The sequence below is a fragment of the Maniola jurtina genome, chromosome 3 (genome assembly GCF_905333055.1).
Source record: "Maniola jurtina chromosome 3, ilManJurt1.1, whole genome shotgun sequence".
Lineage (NCBI taxonomy): Eukaryota > Metazoa > Arthropoda > Insecta > Lepidoptera > Nymphalidae > Maniola > Maniola jurtina.
The window spans coordinates 14,864,994-14,878,181 of NC_060031.1; the positions used below are offsets into that span (position 1 = coordinate 14,864,994).

Here is a 13,188-nt window from a genome sequence, read left to right on the forward strand (position 1 = left end):
CGACTAGTTTTGCACCCATCCAGGATCCTTTTTCATATGAACTCAGCTCGCGCCGCAGCCTCAACTGCGCTGTTTATAAAGGTAAAACCGTAGTTCTGAATCATGTCTGAACTAGCCTTAAAGTGTACACAACCCGTGTCCCGGCGATAACTGCACTTCCTGAGTCATTTGAGGAGTACAGAATTAGTGCGTTTCATAATTTGCTCTACCATTAAAAATTACTGTTAAATTGTAAGGTATTCTTCTTATGTAGAAACATTGCTCAGTTAGTGGAAACGCTTACAGTGTTTTGAAATATATGCTGCGTCTTTAAGTACAAAGAAGCCGGGGTGCTTGCAAGAAAATGGTACACCATTTAAATACAAAAATTAATTAAGGCAAAAATTGTATGTCGTTGCCGGTTTTACATTTTCCTGAATCAGAGTAAAGTATCAAAGTATTTACAGATAGGTTATTATATTTTATTATACAGATAACTATTACAGATAGGATACATCAGTCATAACAATTTCCAATATATTATGTACGAGTTTCCCAATTAGTGGGACATAGCTATCCTCTTGATGATTTTGTTTTTTCATATAAAAACACCGTGATAACTGCCCTGGAAAGGATAGCAGGGTTCCAAAATTATGAGCAATTTGATTTCGGCATGAGGTTTGAAAGCGTTAGTTCCTCAAACGTCTTTTGCATGAAACTGTAACAAACATACACACACACATACATACACATAAACTTTCGTCTTTATAATATTAGTGTGATTTGAGCAGTTTTCTAACAAGACGTTATCTTGTTTGCAGCCTGACACAGTCCCGCAAGCCAGCGTGGACATGACGACGGTCCTGGAGGTGAGCGACGCGGACAGCGTGACGGGCCACCCGCACAGCCTCGCCATCACGGCGCCGGAGCGAGTCACCTTCGTCAAGGGCACCTGCAGGGAGGAGGCCAGGTGGTGGGCTGACGTGCTCAGTGTCTACCCCAGGAGCAAGGTTAGTACTTCTCCAGATAAGGATAAAATTAGCTTCAAAAGTTGAAATGGTGATTTTTTAAAGAAATACTGATTGCTGAGGATCTCTTCCCATTAATAACATAATCCCTAGGCAACTCAAGGTTAGCACTTCACCAGATAAACACTTCCTGTTGGTAAATCGAAATTTCACACACTCTTTCGAAACGATTCGCTTCTTCGTTTCTATTGTAAATTCTAATGCGTACTTCCAAATTATGGAATGCCCTTTCGGCTTTAGTTTTCCCCGCGAGCTATAATATAAATAACTTACAAGTGTAAATTTAAAATTTATAACACCCCCGACGATCCAAAGTATTTGAGTTTTCCAAAACATCATTTTCAAATAAATAATTATGTATTTAGGCAACGTCCATCTTGACAGCTTGACATTTGTCTATTGACATAATATTATGAACCTAACGGTTATCTAACCTACTTTTCTACAAGAAAACTAGAAAAGAACTGATAACTCTTAAACGGCTGAACCAATTTTTTTAGATTATAGCTAAGAACACTCTCGATCAAGCCACCTTTCAAACAAAAAAAACTAAATTAAAATCGGTTCATTCGTTTAGGCGCTACGATGCCACAGACAGATACACAGATACACAGATACACAGACACACAGATACACAGATACACACGTCAAACTTATAACACCCCTCTTTTTGGGTCGGGGGTTAAAAAATAACAGTAATAAGCACTTCCTTGAGCGATAATCCAAGATCTTCAAAAGAGTGAATAGGCACTTTCTAGACTCCTTATGATACGTCATCATTTACTTTTTGACGTGGTTGCAGTCAAGAGAAATTCTGTATAATTTAAAAAAAAAGGTTTACAGTTACTGATATGAGCGTTCGTTCATGGAAACTAAAATTTGACAAACTTAGTTTATTTGCTTCAAAAAGGACGCAATTTATGACTCTCTACTTGGGTTCTACTATTGAAACTAAGAGCTTGGAGCAGATTTTTTGGATCCATTATAAAGCCGCACAGTACTTATTCTTTTTTGAAGCCTTTAAATCAACTTCTTCATTATAAATGACGTGCATTTTTCTCGAGTCGGGCTTAATGCATACAATGTCTGCCTGCCTGATGAGAATAAGACTTAATTCATGTCATTACCAGCTTAAGCTGCACGCTTTTTCCTGTTATCTCGCTAAATATCACTCAGTATGAAAACAGAAATCACTTCCACATTGTACCGGCGGGTCTGCAATTTGCGCACGCGCCGCCGACCGCCGCGCCGTCTTCAGCAAGTCGCCGACCGCCTCATTAGCCGTCACTTCTCGTTCGCTTAGAAACGTAAATACTATATTTTGGGCCCGACTTCCTCGTAATGGGACATGCGGATTATTGCTCGATAAATTGGCCCGAGGGGTTCATGGGCCAGTAATTATGCGCGAGCTAATGGCGGCAGATTGAGCGTGTTGCACTCGCGAGGAATGATAAGAACCGTCTCGATAATGTTCCGTTTCCGGCGATACGTAATGGAAGCGTTGAATGCTTGATAAGCATGTTAGGCGAGGATTCTACGAAGGCGCGCCACGCTCACTGCACACCTGTGGGGAATATTGCAGTTTAATAGATGCTGGATTAATTAGAGAGAATGCCCCGCGCATCGAGGATTGCAAGGACATTTTGAATTACTTATGTCTTTGTAACGTGTTCAAGATATATGATTGTCGAGATATGATTAGATATGTGTCTTTCACGACGCACACCTTTGCAAAATTTTTGTTTTTATTTAAAATGACTGCTGAGTGATATTTTTAATTCCTTTTGCCCACGATTTTGGATCAAACTTTAATAATTACTCTGGCATCATTCAGCAGATTCCTATTCACTCTGAACTGTGATGCAGCTTTTAGGACGACTTTTAGGCTCATTTGTATCTGAATAAAAAAAAACAACCAACGATTTTGCGTAAGAACCAGACAAACTATTACAATTATTTTATAAAAGTAGAGACAAGATTTACAGCGTTCCAAGATAAACATCTCCATTTTATCCAATCTCGTTGTAATATAAATTGCATTCCGCGTACATCTCGGCGGCCACGCCCCGCCGCTACCTCATTATCGGCTAAACAACGAGATGGCAGATTGTGTCGCCGCTTCCCATTAGTTCGGCCTTCGCCACCGAGTTTGGGAGCAGCAGGAAATGCTCTGGGGGAAATCTGGGTCAGGCCTGACGTATGGCCTGATGAGTCCGATCGTCTCTGAATTACAGACGGTATCGATAATTATTAAAAAGACTAGCTTTATGTCCGCGACTTTGTCCACGTGGACTACCAAATTTCAAATCCCTATTTGCCCTTAGGGGTTGAATTTTCGAAAATTATTTCTTAGCGGATGTCTACGTCATAATAGCTATCTGTATGCCAAATTTCAGTCCGATCCGTCTAGCAGTAGCTAGAGATGTGCGTCGATACATCAGCCAGTCAGTCAGTTAGTCAGTTTTACCTTTTATATCTGTTAAACAACGAGATTGTGTTGCCGTTTTCCATTAGTTCGGCCTTCGCCACCGAGTTTGGGAGCAGCAGGAAATGCTCTGGGGGAAATCTGGGCCAGGCCTGACGTATGGTCTGATGAGTCCGATCGTCTCTGAATTACAGACGGTATCGATAATTATTAAAAAGTTTAGCTTTATGTCCGCGACTTCATCCATGTGGACTACCAAATTTCAAATCCCTATTTGCCCCTTAGGGGTTGAATTTGTTAAAATCATTTGTTAGTGGTATCTACGTCATAATAGCTATCTGTATGCCAAATTTCAGTCCGATCCGTCTAGCAGTAGCTAGAGATGTGCGTCGATACATCAGCCAGTCAGTCAGTTAGTCAGTTTTACCTTTTATATCTGTTAAACAACGAGATTGTGTTGCCGTTTTCCATTAGTTCGGCCTTCGGCATCTAGTTTGGAAGCAGCAGGAAATGCTCTAGGGGAAATCTGGGCCAGGCCTGACGTATGGCCTGATGAGTCAGATCGTGTCTGAATTACAGACGGTATCGATTATCTTATTAAAATTTATACGCCGAATTACGTTCCATATTCGTGTTCGAAAGTCGATAAGGATAATAATAGCTTCAAAGGTCATTGAAGCAGCTCAAACTGAAAAAGTTGAAATGGTGTTTTTTTTTTTAATACTCATTGCTGAGAATCTCTTAGCTCTTAGCATTAATCACATAATCCCTTGAAAACTCCTACAGTTTTTTTGCGATAATAATGCGGTTGGTTCCCAAATTCTTCCGTCCTCATAACGAAACTTTTCTCCCAACACTTTGGCATTACAAAAATTTACTAGCTGTTCTATAGTTTCAAATATATTTTTGGATCTTTCTGTTTAAATAAATAAAATTCCAAGTTCCTATATGATACAGGTATAAAACCTTAACCCATATACAAGTGAACACAATAGAAGTGCACTACACTACAAGATACAATAGTTGAAACAGAATACCGCTCAGTCCCAGACAAAGCGGTCAGGAGCGTGACGATTTGCATTGAAACCGGATCGTGTCCTTGGCTTTAATCCATGACATGTAACCCGGCATTTCACAGGACATAAGCATAACGTTAAGTTATATTAAGTATATACTTGTACGTTAGGTACAACTGATAAGGACTGGTTAGAAGACAATATAAGCGCTACTCGTCTTTGTTTACTTTAGCTAATGTTCAATGAGAGAAATGCCTATGTAGATAATCTAATCTAATAATCTAGATTAGAGATCGTTTAATAATATGGGTGTAAAAGATAAATACACCTGGAAATACATACCTAAATCCACGCGGAAGAAGTCCCGGGCATCAGCTAGTATGCTATAGATCAGATGCAGATATGTCTGTCTATCACTTACATAGTACGATCAAAATTCTAACTATTCATAAAAACCTAACCATTTTCTCATCACATGATTTGAGCCACAAAAAGCATCTAACAGCAGTTGTTATCGATACTTTGAGATTGAACACCTCCCATGTAACCGATCTTCGTCTTCATCTCATTCACATGACTTTTCTGGTTTCCACAGTTTTTGTACGTTTTACAAGTCTCTGTCACTCATCTATGTACCTACAGCGATCTGCAATAAATACCTGCACGCACGGTAACTCTGCGAGTCATATTCAGTCAGGGCTTCCTCGTTCTAGATGAGAGAGTAAAAAATAAAAAATAAAAAATAAAAATAAAATCGTTTTATTGCAGGTTAGGGACCCATATAAACAGTAAAAAATACAAAATATAATATAAAAATTAAAATAGTTTAAAATGAAATAGTTAGTCATTTTACGTTAGGGATCTGGTGTACCCGTAGCCAGTGTTTATAGAACACATTGTCAGGGGACGCCTGAGCGACGACTTAGTAAGTGAAAAATTCTGTCGATTTAAAAAACCTATTAAAATACTGTTCTTTCAGACAGGAGTAAATAGTGCACTGTTTAACAGACATTACATTTAAAACATTTTATACCACTTAACTAAATAAGTACCTATAGAAGAGCTATTTTAAACAAAAATTGTGTTCTATGATGCTGCCGAAATTAACACCAAGTTAAATAAAAACGATTTGCAGTCCGCAAAAAAAATTGTATGGAATACTGTGGCAGTACAACAAAAAGTCTTTTTGGTATTATTGAGTATTTTTATTTCTTTGTAGACACCCCTATCTAGGTATTGACGAAGTGGCGTCCACATGTTAGATAAAGGAAATGATGCATAATTATAAAAACTATCACGCGCGGCGATAAAGTTCAAATTAGATTGCATACTTTAGCTAGTTCATGTAGGTATAAGGCCAGTTATGGTCAATACTAAAAGAGTACAACTTCTGTACATTGTACTATTATATTATAGGTACTCTGTGGTTTTACATTTACCGCGCCGATTACCGCACTAAAGTTTGATTAATCAACGAAATTCTAGATTTGTGTAACGTAATACTTTAATGTCGTCACTTTTTTCGTGAGCACGATACCCCGAGTTGCGGTTTTATGATATTCTTGTATTAATTTAATTTTTAAACAGTTGAGTAGGTACAAGGCATACCTATTTGTCGGGAGTCGTTTGTTTTAATACGTCAAAAGTAGTATAAAAGCTGTCGACACATGCAAAATCGTACTAAGGGTACACCATCTATTCTAGTGGGTGTATGAGTCAGTGTATAATTCGATCCTGCCGTAACTAGGTCGCGCATCGAGCTCGCCGAAACCAATCGAACAATTGCTCTAATTAGAAGATTGCTAAGCCACAGACAGACGTGGTGGCTTATTTCGCGATATTTGGGTCGACGGTTCAATGTCCTATTAGGTCAACGGTTTCTGGTAACTTTTTGTCGTGTATTTTATTTATTTATTTTTTATTGCTTGCGTTTGACGACAATCATACTTTAGATAGAATTAATTAGCAGCAGATCGTTATATCATACTAGCCGATGCCCGCGACTTCACCCGCGTGGTGTGAAATCCCGTGGGAACTCTTTGATTTTCCGGGATAAAAAGTAGCCTATGTGCTAATCCAGGATATTATCTATCACCATTCCAAATTTCAGCCAAATCCGTCCAGTAGTTTTTGCGTGAAGGAGTAACAAACATACACACACACACATACAAACTTTCGCCTTTATAATATTAGTGTGATTCCCGCTGAACGGACACAAGACATCACATTACGCTCAATGGCCACCATAAACGGCTTAGGAAGCTGGTAGAAACCGTGGGGCCAATTAATTGGAACCGTCGCGGGAACTGATTAAAGTTTTTTTTCTATACAAGTTAGCCCTTGACTGTGATCTCACCTGGTGGTAAGTGTCTCATGCTGTCTAAGATGGTAGCGTGCTAACCTGGAAGGGGTATGACAGTTTTATTAAAGCCCATACCCCTGGTCGGTTTCTACGCATCGCACAGGAACGATAGATAGCACGGACTTTGCCGGTAGGGTGGTAACTAGCCACGGCCGTAGCCTGCCACCAGACCAAACTACTTAGAAAATAGAAATTCCCTAACTGTCACTGCTCGGAATGAACCCGGGACCTCCCACTTATAAGACCTCAGCGCTCACCACTGCACCATCACTGTGTTACATAACATTAAAGTCAAATGCATCAATTCGCAAACAGGGCGTGCGATACAGAGCTTAGATAGAATTAATTAGCAGCAAATCGTTTTTATCATATCCCCGCTAAACGGACATAAGACGTCGCAACTCGCATTACACTGAATGGCCACCATAAACGGCGGCCGAGGAAGCTGGTAGAAACCGTGGGGCCAATTAATTGGAACTGTCGCGGGAACTGATTCAATTAGTATTAATGAAGCGACGGACAGTGTGGCTAATTTGTATCTATCAATTAGTTTAGATAGCTCGGATGGGCTTCGTGTTGTCAGATCATTGTTTGAGCTTTGAAATTGCTTGCCGCTGCGGGGCTGCATTTATGCCGAAAGGCGTGATCAGTAATGGGTGATTAAATTTATTTATTGGTTTTTACTAGGAATGAATACTGTTCATATGTAGAATCTGTCAAAATTGTGAAACCAGCCCCCCGATTCATCGTAATCGTAATCGACAGAAAATTCTGCCCTAGATTGAATGAACTCGCTGTTCACAATTTTTCACAACCAATAAAGGGACAGATGTTGATTACGATTAACATGAATACGTTTATCTTTCACAATTAGAGAGCAGGTTGTAAAGGTTTGTACCATGGATATTGGATGGATATACATACTCGTAATAAGTGTTCCTGGAATTGTCTTGTTTTCTAAAATACAAAAGCATGAAACATACTATAATAGCTTATATCGCTGGGTTTAAAAACTTGAGATTATGTATCAGTTTTATTTCTCTGTATAGGTAGATCCCCATTTCCGAGATTACTCCGAGCCAGTTCGGGGCAAATCAGCACTTAATACAGTGTTATAAATAATTATTTTCAATGCATTATTTTCTTCTGAAGTAATTCACACAAGACCGAAATTAATAATAATGTTTCTTGCTCCCAAAGAACTATAAACAAGACAGATGATAGATATGAGGCAGCTTCAACAAAAGCACATACCTAGGACCTATCAAAAAGATATCAGTTTGTCGACCCCGACGTACTCGTCTTAGGGCGTGTTTCCTCCAAGGCGTAGCGGAGCGTAGCAGAAGAGAGGCATTATTTTTTTTCAGTCAAATGATGGCTCAGTCGGATAAGTCTTGCCTCGCTCAGCACCGAGCTACACTGCTCTACCCTTAACTACATCCTTTATGTGTTAAGAGAACTTTTCCCAGAAAAACTTAAGAAAACTACGCCACCAACTTTCAGCCTATACATAAATAGTTCAGAAACAATGGCATTTTTCACCATCATCATGATCAACCAATGGCCGACACACTACTGAGCACAAATCTCTTTTCCGAATGAGAAAGATTTAGGCCTTGGGTTGCCATGCCAGCCCAGTGTACGTTAGCATACTTTACACACCTTTGACAACATTTTGGAGAACTCTCAGCCATGTTCATAGTATTCTCATAGTTTTCTCACGATGTTTTCTATTAAAGCAAGAGAAATTTAATTGCTTTAAACGCACATAACCCATAACTGATAGACCTCTGTGACATGGAATTCGTCTGCGTCCACTAACACTGTGTTACCATGAGTCTCACTACCTTCCTGACTGTGATGTACTTCTCTCAGCTCAGCTCCGCTTTAATGGAACCAACCCTTAATACAGTAACGGGACGGCGCCGGCGCAGCGCCGATCAAATTGTTTTATGTTTTCACCAATTAATTCCATGCTCTCAACACTGAACCTGATATGACGTGACTCATCGTTCATTTGCGCGATATAGTAATACTTACGTCCGAACACAGTTCTAGGAATCCATATATGAAATTGGAGAGAACTTAAGTGTTTCCATTTTTTAGTCCTTAGTGCTTCAAAGCTCACATTGATAATGCGTTTGCAACAATTAAGTATAGCTATTCCTACCTACTTAGTTAACTCGAACGTGGAAACACATTCCTAAAACGCTAAGCGTGTTGGATCAAACTACAGCTACTACGACTCATAAATCGTTTATTTTATCTGTTTAATAGCTTTTCTCGCGACTTCGTCTGCGTGATATAATTTGCTGAACTCTTGCTGAACTATAGCAATCGGGGATAATGTATCCTAAGTCAAGTAATCTGCATCCAAACTTACAAACTATATTATATTTCTCTATAATATTAGTGTAGATTTAATTACCTAGTTGTTACAATATTATAATTTTGAGCGACAATATGGTATCTACTAATTTTAAAACCGACTTTAAAAGGTGAGATTTTTAATGACCAGAATCCTTAAAACATTTTTAATTTCATTGCATCAATGTCTTGCGCATTGTTTCAAAAGTAGATAACTGTATCCGTCTCGGTTCGAATGGAATGCCAAATATAAAACGTGTCCTGATTTTATTGAACGAATAAATTGTTTCAAATGGGCGAAAGTTGGCAAGATTGCGTAATTTTAATGGATTCATTCATATCAGTTGATATGAACGTACTTAAAATTATACCCCATAAAATAGTGCCACGCCTGTGACAGTTACATCAAAAATTGCATAATCGTAAGCCGACTTTGGCATGTAAGAATTGTCTCTCACGCATGCAGAACATACTATCAATTCAATGACTATAATATTATAATGTTATGTTCATATTACATGACGTTCAAATTCTTGCTTGGTGATGAGTAGGACAGAGTCAATTTCAAAAGGTTAGTTTAATTCAAATGGACTGCAAATTGCACCCTGTACCTACCATTGTATCATGGAAAATTTTAATGGAACTTTAGCGGAAAACGCACAAATCAATGATTTATTTTATTCGCCCAGCGAATATCCAGTCCTATTTGCGCATACACCATCTACAGCTGTAATTCTCTTCAGTCCACAATTAATCAATTAACCGCTATCGACCAAGTATCAGCAGTTATGTGCTTTCGAACAATTAACTCGGGTTTCTAACCACACGCTGCGCTGTTTCCCGTACTATCCCAAACTTGGCTACCGGAATCAATTGGAAACTAATTAGGTACGAAGTTGGTACGGAGATTGGTTTATTGTCGCGATCTTTTAGAATTCAATGTTGTAGGAAGGAAGTGTTATTCCATTTATAGAGATTCTTGTTAAGCATCGGTTAAATGCCTTTGTATAAATGGTAGTCATTAATTGATCCGTCAATGTCCAATGTCCATAACTAGATGCTTTGCTCCACCTCGTTGTAGTTTCAAAGTCAAAGTCAAAATCATTTATTCAAAATAGGTACTATTGTAGGACCTTTTGTTTATTCGATTTGTTAGATTTGAAAGATGATATAGTGGTGGTAACTAATTACGTAAACTTAAAACTAAAGCTACGAGGGTTCCAAACGCGCCCAAGTCTGAGTTTCAAAAAAGATTTTTTATTAGATGACCCACCCCGGTTTTGCTCACCTGGAATTTCTGATTTCTGTAAATCTTTTTGTCGTAGAGATCTATGTCATAGAGAAAACTTTATCTACAAAACTCAAGTTTACCTCAGATTTCTAGACCTAGCTGTTTTAGTTGTTTGATGATTTGAGAGTCCTTTATTTTCTTTTATAGGAGATTGTTAGGTAGACATGACCGTTTTACCTGAAAGGTATTATATTATTATACTAGACGATACCCGGGACTATATCCGAGTGTTTTTTTTTTTTCAAAAATACCGTGGCGATTCTTCAGTTTCTCACCATATTAACAATAAGATTGACTTTATTTATGACAAAACTAATTGATCGATAATTTTTCGAGTAAGATTAATAGATGTATCTAATCGCAATATAGTATAGAATTATGGATTATAGTGTTATTGTTATATTATGTTTATTAATTTGTGATTGTTGTCCCCAGGGTCGACACAAACGGAACGCGACGTTTCCCGGAGGTCAGACGGCGAGTCTGTTGCAATCTTCAACAACGAGAAGTATGTATAATTCATAAAAAATCCGCCCAACAATATCTTGCTGCTTACAAACATATCCGCTTGCATGACTGGGTTCCCACGACAATGCGGTATGAAAATTTAAATTGCTTAAAAACTGACAACGTTTTGGTAGTTTCTCTGGTGCTGCAGATGTCCATTGTTATTTGCCAATGGTTATTATTTGTATCAAGATTCAGGAGACATAACAGGAGAAATGAGTTTTGTTTAAAAACATTTTGCTCGACCACAATGTCCTGTCCATCTACGTTAATTTTATCATGAGGATGCTGTAGAATTCAGTAGAGTTTCTAAAAGACAATTGGAGCTTTCTGGTGTAAAAAGTTGAGAAGGCTTAAAATCTTCACCGGATTAGGCCTTGTCTATTTGTATGACGAACCAGCAGAGCGATTACGGTAAAATGACAGCTAACGATCGAAATCACCTCTGATTGGCTAATCCTCTATTGAGTTTGACCATAATCCATCGCAACAAGAATATCATAAACTAGCTGACGCCCGCGACTTCGTCCGCATGGATTTAGGTTTTTCAAAATCCCGTGGGAACTCTTTGGTTTTCCGGGATAAAAAGTAGCCTATGTGCTAATTCAGGATATTATCTATCTCCATTCCGAATTTCAGCCAAATCTGTCCAGTAGTTTTTGCGTGAAGGAGTAACAAACATACATACACACACACACACACATACAAACTTTCGCCTTTATAATATTAGTGTGATAGTGTGATTCAGCCGATCACAACAATTGAGATTGGAGCAATGATTGATGCAGCTTTTCCGTAATCGACCAGCTGAGCTTAACAAATGGAAGCTTTGACATAGAAACCCGAAGCTTAGGTAAATTGCTTGTTTTGGGCGCAATTGCAATAAAAATCTCGAGTGGCTTTGAAAATGGAAAAGCCTTTGTCCACTCGTTAGAGGTTTAAGCTGGCGTAGTAGTCTGGTTCCACAATACGGTAGACGCGACAACATGCAAAACGCTTATGTTTAACAATCTGGCCTTTGTTTTGTTCTTACGAGAAGGAGTCCGATCCAAAAATGGATGACTATACCTACTGGCCTCCTTCCTTCCGAAAGACCTTGTATCTTGCATAAAAAATACGGAAGAATAATTTCTCCACTCATTCTTCGTCGAAGATGCGGGATGTTTCCGTTGGACGGCTTTGCTTTGCCTGTAATTTGATAAAGGGGGTAACATTTTCCCCACTCGTCGTTGGAGGTTTTAAGCCGGTGATTAGATTCCAAATACTCCGCAGATTGCATTGTACGTTGCGGGATCATTATGATTGATAAGCTGGCTTTGCTTTGACTGTGATTTAATATAGCCTAAGCATCTAGGGGGCTATCCGTTGACACTGCGGGATGCTTATCTTGGACGGCTTTGCTTTGTCTGTAAATTGAAATCTCATAAGCAACTCGGGGGTAGAATTTTCCCCTCTCGTAATCGTCGGAGGTTTAAGCCGGTGATCTGATTCCAGAATACTCCGCAAACGCTGGAAATAAGTTGGCTTTGCTTTGCCTATGATTTGATATTATAGCATAAGCAACTCGGTGCGGAACTTTTCCTACTGTTTCCCAACCGTTGCAGGTTTAAGCCGGTGCATGATCTGATTCCTACTCAGTAGCCGCGATGACGCTGCGGGATGCTTACATTGGACGGTTTTGCTTTGCTTGTAATTTGTATGGCATAAGCAGCTCGGGGGTAGAATTTCCCCCACTCGTAATCGTCGGAGGTTTAAGCCGGTGATCTGATTCCAGAATACTCCGCAGACGCGTCGACTCTGCGGGACGCGGCGGAGTGCAGCGCGCGGCCGCGCTTCTGTGGCGGAGGCACCACCACGTGGCCCGGCCCGAGGGTGCAGCCGCCGCAGCCTGAGATCGCCAGCATGGCTGTCCCGACGAATATCGACACCAAAGGTAGGATTGCTGCAGATGCTCGTTTTTGATCAATGCTGTCGCAGCCAGATGGGTCCGTTTTCCTACATTTTCTTTAAATAAAAAATAGCGAGCAAACGAGCAAGTGGGTCACCTGTGTTAAAAAATTACGCCGCCCATGAACATTTGCAGCACCAGAGGTACCGCCGATGCGTTGCCGGCCTTTCAGGAATTTGTTGGTCCGCCCCTTGAATAACCCCGCGTTGTAATATAGTGGGAATACCGCCGATGGGAGTTGATTCCACAGTTTGCATGAGTGTGG

General features: G+C 39.6%; 1 protein-coding gene across 3 annotated transcripts in view; it reads left to right on the top strand.

Moving 5' to 3' along the window:
* Positions 1-13,188, top strand: part of LOC123881235 (protein outspread) — a 389,980-nt gene that overhangs the window by 339,379 nt on the left and 37,413 nt on the right. For 2 of the 3 annotated variants that reach the window (XM_045929934.1, XM_045929936.1), the window contains exons 4-6: positions 801-989; positions 10,904-10,976; positions 12,750-12,908. In XM_045929934.1, coding sequence (XP_045785890.1) covers positions 801-989; positions 10,904-10,976; positions 12,750-12,908 — 421 coding nt within the window. The remainder of the gene's footprint in view (positions 1-800; positions 990-10,903; positions 10,977-12,749; positions 12,909-13,188) is intronic. The other variant, XM_045929935.1, reaches the window with a different exon arrangement.